At 37.1% G+C, this 9,068-nt stretch overlaps 1 protein-coding gene across 26 annotated transcripts in view; it reads right to left on the bottom strand.

Moving 5' to 3' along the window:
- Nucleotides 1–770: 770 nt before the first annotated feature.
- MPDZ (multiple PDZ domain crumbs cell polarity complex component) overlaps nt 771–9,068 on the bottom strand; it is a 93,960-nt gene continuing 85,662 nt past the window's right edge. For 21 of the 26 annotated variants that reach the window (XM_085566021.1, XM_085566022.1, XM_085566020.1 and 18 more), the window contains 7 exons: nt 7,900–7,996; nt 7,211–7,254; nt 6,036–6,158; nt 5,153–5,257; nt 4,922–5,034; nt 3,779–3,902; nt 771–3,028 (listed from right to left, as the gene is read on the bottom strand). In XM_085566021.1, coding sequence (XP_085422147.1) covers nt 2,882–3,028; nt 3,779–3,902; nt 4,922–5,034; nt 5,153–5,257; nt 6,036–6,158; nt 7,211–7,254; nt 7,900–7,996 — 753 coding nt within the window. In that variant the 3' untranslated portion in view covers nt 771–2,881. The remainder of the gene's footprint in view (nt 3,029–3,778; nt 3,903–4,921; nt 5,035–5,152; nt 5,258–6,035; nt 6,159–7,210; nt 7,255–7,899; nt 7,997–9,068) is intronic. The other 5 variants (XM_085566023.1, XM_085566040.1, XM_085566037.1 and 2 more) reach the window with 2 other exon arrangements.

Raw genomic sequence — 9,068 nt, 5'->3', positions numbered from 1 at the left:
GCCCTCTGAAAAGGGGGCTCCGAGGGGCGAGACTTGCCCTCTCTTAGATCTTCCCCCCTCTCAGGACCTCCACCCTCTCCTAGAGCATCCTCTTGTCTCTTCCCTCCCCCATCCCCTCAGGTCTTGCCATGTGCTGCATCTGGCAGCTCCAAGCAAGACCTTTCTCCATCCCTAATAAACCTGATATCCCAAGAGCAGCCTTCAGAGATCTCTTGTCTCCATTCATCTAAGCCGTCCTGGAGCACAGCGCTCCCTACACTCCTGTGACTGGAAAGTTGTGCATACAAAATGATAAAGGAAACCAAACATTCTAAGCCTGAAAAGTCTATTACTACATGGTCCAGTGTGTGGCAGCCACTAAACAGTGGTCAGGCAACAGTTTCCTGGCATGGGCTTGGGAGAAAGCCTGTTCTCTGAGCCCCAAGCCCCATGGCCCACTATTTTTGTCCCTCATGGCACATCCCATGCCTCAAGGAATGTTTTTTAAACAACGATTAATGCTTTGTTACAAAAAAGCAAGATTGTGGCAGGCCCATTTCTCTCCGTGCACCTCAATGAAAAATCCTGAGAGAGAGAGAAATGTGCCTGCCACACAAGGCAGCTTCACAGTTTCATGAATTTGAGAGTTTGCAAGTTAAGATAACATTTTTAAAAAAAATCAGTTTTTAGCACATGCTTTAAGGTTTACATTATTAAATTGTTTTGAATTAATCTTTTGCAACAGAATAAATAATGTAAGCATGCAAAGCAACTAGTAACACACCCAGAACTTCATCATGGCAGTTTGAAGTTTATTAATTTAAATCCCCCATTGTGACACAAGAGCAGTAACAAAATAGCTGTACACTACTTCTGTTACAAATATAGATGCTATTTAAAGTGACTTTACATACTCTAATGTAAGCATTTTTCACTTTATGCAAAGAATAAGTACAAAAGCAGTTCAATAACAGCAGCATCCTGCAATGGTTCCATTTAGTTTACTGCATCTTAGCCTACCACAATGTAACTTCTAGAATACTTAAAAAGACAAAGAGTGGGTTTTTTTCTGTTAATTCACTTACACATAGCTATCAATTTGTTAATACTATTTGACAAAACTCCTAATACCGCTTCTGTGAAGCACTAAAATGAATGCTAGTCTTTTGTATTATCCCCTAATAATGGCCTGACCTGCATTTTCAGTTCATATTTCTCGTAAGTGATAGTTGAGATAGTGGCCTTCTTGCTAAAATTCCATTTTTGCTAATTAACACAAAGCATCCTCCTGCTAAATAGCATACTAGTTTGACTGGTATCTTCCTCACTCAAAAGACTCAGCTAAATTTTTCTGTAGGAAAATAAATCATGGGAAAAGCATGCTTTATTTGCCAGATTCCTAAGAGCGTGGCAGGCAAAGGCAGGCAGGATAAAATCAGCTAAGTATTTAATTGACTGCAGTTTTTAGACAAAGTTTAAGTAATGAGAAAGTGATGCATTTATTGACCATGCTGCTGATCAAAGAAATGCAAGCAGTTGCATTGTACTACTAGATACTTTTATCTGTGCCTCTAAAATTAATATCCCCAAAATAACAGTTGTAGCTGTCAAAGCTCCTCTTCTGCTTGTTACTGATGCAAACCCTCACTATTGTCTTACTATTCACCTCAGCTGAGGCATTTTCAGGTCTTTACCCATCCTCAACCCATGACTCCTGGTTGTATGCCTCTTCAGTTCAAAGAGGATTCTATCTTAGCTGCTAGTGATAATGGCAGCAACACCATTAATGTCAACTCCTTCCACACTGGCAATATCCAAACATCTGCTGGCAGCTAAGGAGAGCTACTCTGAGAGGTTTGTTCACAGCTCTGATGCAAGCAGCTCGCAGAAATATCTGTACTGACCCTGTATGTGGTGGTGCATGTTCAAAGAGAATACCTTTCCTTACAGATACTTCATATTAGAAAAGTTGTTTTTACCCATAAAAACTATAAAATATTCCTATTTTAAAAGTCTAGTTCTTCTAATACCGCAGTTTCTGGGCATTCTCAATCACCAGGAATAGTTTCCACTAGTAATGGATTTTTCAGCCCTGAGCACAAGTCCCACAAAACCCACATACAAAACAAACAAACAAAAACCAAAACCACTGTCATGACCACCAACACACCCCCCTGCTGCCAACATAATGAAACCCTCAAATCTAAGCCAAGTTAAACTGTTCTTTTTTTTTTTTTTTTTTCCAGATACACCATCTCTTAGAAAACTTTAAACACACAAAAAGACAAGCAAAAAAATCCCCCCAAGTTGCCAGACTAGTTCTATTTAGCATTGTGAAATAATACAGCCATTGAACAGTTTGGGTTGAAAGGAACCTTAAAAATCATCTAGTTCCAAAGAACCATCTAGTCTATTACCCATCTGCCTCCAGATTACATACATTTCCACTTATCTTCCAAATCCCTGTTTTAGTAATATTTTCTTTCTTCAATAACCTTATTCCTGTTTTCTGACTATTGCTACCCCTGCAACCTCCATGCTGACTTGGTGAATTTATCATTTTCCCAACATTATTCAAATAGGCAAAGTCTCTTCCCAAAACATTTTCAGTTTTCTTGTGTGGTTATTAATGACATTTTTTTTCATGGTGACTTACTAATAGGAAAAATATCCATGTGTTTCCACTGTCAACATAACTTCATCGCAGTGTTTTGACAGGAAGAGAAGAACTTCTAATGTAAATGAAAATATGGTTAACTGCTACTTTTCTTCAGTAACACAGTTGTAACATAGTCCTGTAAGGCTGAAAGAGCAAGAAGACTACATAAACATTTCCATTCTCTTTACTATGTGGAAAGTAAACAATATTGTCTTATTGACCCTAGCTTGTCAGGAAGCCAGTTCATGACAACACAGTCAAAGTGACTGTTCCTTTTGTCCTTTTCAGAATAGCAACTGCTTCCTCATGGGTCACCCCTTCTAAACTCTGCCCATTCACAGCAATGATTTGATCCCCCCTCTTGAGGCGTCCATCTTCTGCTGCTGCACCCTGGAACGATAAAACAAGTAACTGCAGACTCATGCATTTCTTTTTCTTCCTGACATACAGTACTGAAAAGAAAACCTCATGCAACATTTTTGGTTTTCAGGGATACAGATAAAGACAATTGTTGAGAAGACTGCCAATTTTGCAGTACGTCCTGCCCAGTCTAAGTTCCACATCTAGAAATTGGAACTACATGATTGTTTGGTTCCCTTAACCCTGTTTATCCAGCTAGTGTAAGGTTTAAACCCTAGTACTATAAAAATAACATTTTCAAGACCTGCAGAACTTTTCACCAAGTGGTGTAAAAGGCAGCTTTATACTTTCATGTATCTTAAAAATTTAGCATTCATTATTCCAGTTTTCTCTGACTCTCTGTTGTTTCCTAGAGCCATCCAAGTTATCAAATCTAGGTCAGCGTCTGAACTTCTCTGAGTTCAATAAAACATTTCCCTCTATTACCCATAGTAAACACACTCTAAATACAAGGCAAGGGAGCTTTTTTCCCAATTACACAATTTCAGTCTTGAGAGGTGGACAAGACTGTCGATAGGCTGAGTCATGTATATGGAAATTCTCAATCTTTTGAAGATCACAGCCTTCAAATGCTGCAAGCATATTTTGATCAGCCTTTGCACTAAAAAGGAAAAGCTGTGAGTAACTGTAACATTCTTTTGACTGCAAACCCAGGCCAAGATTTAGAACAATAACTGCAGTGAACTAATAAATGGATTGATTGAACAAATTTCCACCTACCTTTGCAAATACTGTCTTCACATAAATGGGTAAGTCTCCATGGGGACTGCCATAGCCACCTACAATACTAAAGCCAAGGCCGTCTGGTCCTCTGTCCAGAGTAATGGTCTTGTACTGAGGAGGTCTAAGTAAAGGGAAAAGAGTATTTTGCCTGAACTTCAGATTTAACATAGAGAATATTTAACAAAAAACATTACTTCTCTTAAGCTAACTGATACATTTCTCTTTCCACTATAACTACAAATACTTTTGTTATAAGTAACTGGCTATTTCAGTTAATGTAAAACTCTGTAAACTACCCAATTATTATTATATTATTATACAAAAGTAGCTATTTCAAATACATAGCTCAAGGCATATTTATGACTGCCATGTGCCACCAACAGTGCTTAGTAGTGAACTAGAGAGGCATTGCCAGTATTTCCAGATTACCTAACATCTACTTGAAAAATCCTGTAATGTCTAAAATTAGCTCAAATAGTTCATACTATTAAGGTTTAATTGCTTCTCTCCTAATAAATGACTGTGTATTTGTATGTGTGTGTTTATTATACAGATCATTTATAGGTGTATATCCCCACATATACTTTGATAGTAAGAAATTTTGGAATTCTACTTTTCAAAGTAGGTATGTGGCTAAATATTTCTTCTCTTTCCCCTTTCCTAAAAGCAAAAATGTCTCAGATTTATGACAGAGTTTGACACAAAACTTGTTTACATAATGCACCTTGCAGAATACCAGAATCGGTATACCTTGCATACCAGAAACATCTGATACTCCTGATAGCCCAGCACTAGAGAGCAAACAACAGAAACATAGACACAACAGTGGAAAGAGAATTTCTGGGTGTGTCAATTAATCCTAGCTACCCAATCTTAGTGAAACAATTGAGGCTGTAGAAGAAATCAGTTTACATAACAAGTCTACAGAAAGTAAAAAAAAAAAAATGCACCACAGCAAATTGCATAATGAAAAACAGAAAAGGACCTATGGCCCACAGGCCTCATGTATAGCAAATATGTTTATCATGATTATTAAGCCAAAACTGTCACCCATTATTTGCTAGAATTTGTAAAGGTTTATAGGCTGATTATCATCTAAAGTAACAGGCTACAGAGGCTGTACATTCTATAGTTACTGACCCTAAATCATCCTGAAAAATGCCAGTTGAAGTTAGTCCAGCAAATGAAAGACTGGGGATAGGTGGATCCTGCTGCTGACCAGTTATAACACTCACTTCTCCTCCGGCTACAACCTAGGAAGAGAGGTTGGGAATCAGTGATAGAAGAATGCTGACACTAAAATAGTTCAATGTAGCAGCTGGCTAAACAATATTCAGAAAATGTTCAAAATGTCACTGAGGATTTTTTTACCTGCAACTCAATAGTGCCTGAAGCATTTTTTAAGATATTAACAGCTTGGGAATGAGTCATGCCCTCGGTAGATGTTCCACAGATGCTAACAATCCTGTCCCCAACCTACAGAAGAAAATGTAGAAAATCTAACTTAGCTACATTGATTTATTTGTCACTTTCAACAATAGCAGAACTATGAAAAACGTAGGTAATTCAACATCAGTATTAGCAAACTATACCGGTTGAGTGAAATCCATGTAAAAAGTACTGATGCTTTACAGAACTGATCCTAAAACTCTAGAAATATACGTTAAAAAACAGAGATGAATTTTGCATGTCACCTGAAGACAGGCAGACTGATGTAGCAAATTATCGTAAGAGATTCTGTTTGGTTTCACCTTGAAATAACATTTTCCAAGAAACCTGTGTCAAATTCAACCACCTTTTATGCAGATTGGATACAGCACACATTTAAGTATAGCTTCAGATAAAATCTCCCACTCTGACTCAGAGCATAATATGTACTCTCTCTATCCTAAGCATAGGAAGCATGAGAGACAAAACAGACTGCATACCTTTGCAGGAATGACCACTACACTCACCAGTGGTACTTGTTTATAGAACACATCCTTCTGAACCACTTTCTATGCTTTTAATTTTCACAAGCTGGCTAACTCTAAGATCCAAGACTGCTTTAGGACCTCCTTTCTTAAGTTAGCACGTGTCACCAATTAAACTTTCCCCTGCTATCTGAGTTCCTTTTTCATCAATCCAAGCAGCAAGAATCCTTTCCAGAGCCAGAAGCACTTATGACTGTATCAGTGAACTGCTGGTTTACTGACTGTCTAGAGTAATCATATTACCCATGCAATCTTTACAGCCTTCTTAACAATTAACTTACTCTTAATTTCTGAGTCTGGGCTGCAACTCCATTTGGGTGCATCATGGCAATAAATATAGGAACATCTCCAAGAGGACTTCCTACACCTCCAGCAATGCTCACTCCTAGGGAATCTGTAGGGTTCTGTTATAGTAATGAAAAAAAGATTAGATTTTTCTGGAAAGAAAAACACAGAGAACTGTAGCCTTACCTCAAAAGATGGCTAAACCCCCTATATTATGATGATTAGAATTATTGTGTCAAGCCAGTTTTTAAGTTTATATGCTTTGCATCACCTCAAGAAAGCAGACACCAGAATGGATGTTTTTTCTTCTCAGTGGCAGGTGAAAATTTGCCAATTTCATTGTGTGTTTTATCTTAACCAAATTAAATAATTACAGAATTCAGCATCTGACTCTTAATGTCAGCATAGAGTTCTGAGCAAGGAAAACCAATGAGATAGGACTGCTGCCCTCAGTACTGTCTATATCCTGTTATGAATCTTCTGAAGACTAGAATTAATCTTTATGCTCCCCCTTGTGCCCAAATGTTGAAGAGCATGTACAGCTGCTTACCACTGTACCACACCCACACCACTGTAAAAACTGCCATTGCAAATTGCTATTTGCAGATTCTACTGTAAAAAGAATGGCTGAATACAATCCGTGTAATCAAGTGAACTAGATGCCAAGCAAACACAAATAAATATAAATATTATGGAAAATAAGATGCAGTTTGTAACTAAGCTCACACACATAATGAAGGTGACTAAAGTTGACACTTGAAAACCTGGCAGCTGTCATGCAAGAACCTACTCATTAAAAATATGTGTGAAGAAAAATATCAAACACCAAAAAAAAACAGCCTTCCAACTTTGGTACAATTCCCCTGACTTTACCACAACAGAGTCTGCATTTAACTCTATCTGGTAACAATAAAACTAGGTCCCAGTATCTCTTCCTTCTTTTCCTTTCAACACAACTCATAAAGCATGATAACATAAGTCACATTACTTTATGTAAAAATATAGGCAGTGGAGATCATACAGTCCTGAACTGAAAAGACAGACAAATTAATTTCCTGTTCCTTTCTTAAAACAATGAATATGCCTAGACTTCTTTAATTCTGTAAAGACACCTATTGAAGTCATCTACAAAACCTATTCTTGATACATGCCACTGCATGTTACAACTTACCTTTTTTATTTCAACTGTTCTTAGTCCCTGTATTTCAGAAGCTGCTGTCAAATGAATTAAGATAAATTTAAAAAAAAATAGTTAAACTAGCAATCCTAGAAAACTTTGTCAATAAAGTCATTCAAATCACTATGATTATACTAATTTTCTGTTTGTTTGTTATGTATATTTTACTCTGATTTTGATAGTGGCCATCATTACAATAATTGGATGGAAATACTTCTAGAATAGGTGAAAGAATCAACCATTTTCTCCATTTAAATAACTTCTAGAATAAAACTGCTAAGCTCAAATGGAATAGAAAAAAAAAACATTCTTTTCTAGCAATACTTTGATCAGAAATAATTTTGTTCTAAATTTAAGCATGAGACAGCTATTCCACATGTATCTGGATTTCCATGAATGAAACAGCTTGTCATATACTGTATTTAGATTAAATAAAAAATTATGGCTAAACTTAGATTGTCAATATCTAAACTGCTTACGTAAGAAGTTGCTAGTTTATTTTATAAGAAGCTACTATAAGATATATATGATGTATTGAACAGTAATCGCTTCTACAGTGTTTTACTGAATAAGGAATCACTTTGAGGCCTACATCACATAGTTATAACATTTTAATAGAAAGATCTCAGCGACCAGTTCACATGTAGAAAATACTGAAAGCACCAAAAAACTCTCCAACTTACTGGTATGCCTCTTTAGGCCACTTTCAAAGACCTCGGGTGCACCGGACCCAGAAACTGGGAAACTGAACGATGAGAGACTGCCACTTCCTTCACTGACCTGCACACAGTGTTAGAGTGGGATTAGAGAGGAGCTCCACTGACACAGCTACTAAAAGTAAAACTGTAACTCACTGTATTAATTTTATTTTCTTCAGTATTTTATTTTTTCTGTGCCCAGTTAAAACTGAGTCGGAGAACTCCACAAATTTTTTGGTCACTGTAGATAGCTCTTTTTTGAAGCATCATTAGACCAACAGTGGCTGTATTTCTACAATCCCATGCAAAGCTTTGAAGTGCTTCTTCTGAGGGCCAACAAGGTCCTGGTATTTGCACCTCCTATCACCTTATAGAGATCTTTTATTTCAAGTTAGCTACAAGTGCCACAGTAAGGACAGAATACAAAAGACAGATACGAGTACATCCTCATGTGGGCTCTCAAATGTTCAGCTACTGTATCAGCTGCAACAAAGATTAGGTTCTCCACTCAACTTGACCTGCACAATTTCCAGGAAGATTTTTCACTATACTTGAAGGGCAAGTATGGGAGCAACATGGTTCCTAGTGAGAATAGTTCACTGACTGTGACACACTCTTCAAAACATTCAACACTGTGAACTGCATCTTAGAATAAGGCCAGCAAGTTTCCATGCTGTTTAGCAATACTAATTCTGAAGAGATCCTAAAATGTCAGTTTTATCTAGTCTTAAACTCCTCACTTGGATTTTAATTATGTCTTAAAATTATTTATATTTAATACTTGATAATTTTCATTCCCACTTCACAACCAAAGGAAGTTAAGGTAATTTGTGAGCTTTCCAGTAGCTCCTACTGGATAGAATCACAGTGCAAGCTACTATGCTATGGAACATGCTTTCAAATACAGAAATTGATGTGAGGTTCTAACAATTCACCATCAGACCAACAATAAAATAAAAAGAGAAGTCTGATGGAAAGAGCACAGGTTTCCTGCTTCTGGAAATTGAGATTACAGTAAGGACATGCAGGAATGGAAAAATTCTCTAAGCTTACTGAAGCAATAATCCACTGCATGCGAACTATTCTGGCAGTAACTATGACATGTAAAGTTGACTCTAACTTCTTCTGGTATTGATGAGAATTGGAGCTCTCTA

This window comes from Lonchura striata, chromosome Z (genome assembly GCF_050655825.1).
Source record: "Lonchura striata isolate lonStrDom1 chromosome Z, ASM5065582v1, whole genome shotgun sequence".
Classification (NCBI taxonomy): domain Eukaryota; kingdom Metazoa; phylum Chordata; class Aves; order Passeriformes; family Estrildidae; genus Lonchura; species Lonchura striata.
The sequence above is the reverse complement of the archived record's forward strand: the minus strand, read 5'-3'. Positions and strand labels throughout refer to the sequence as shown.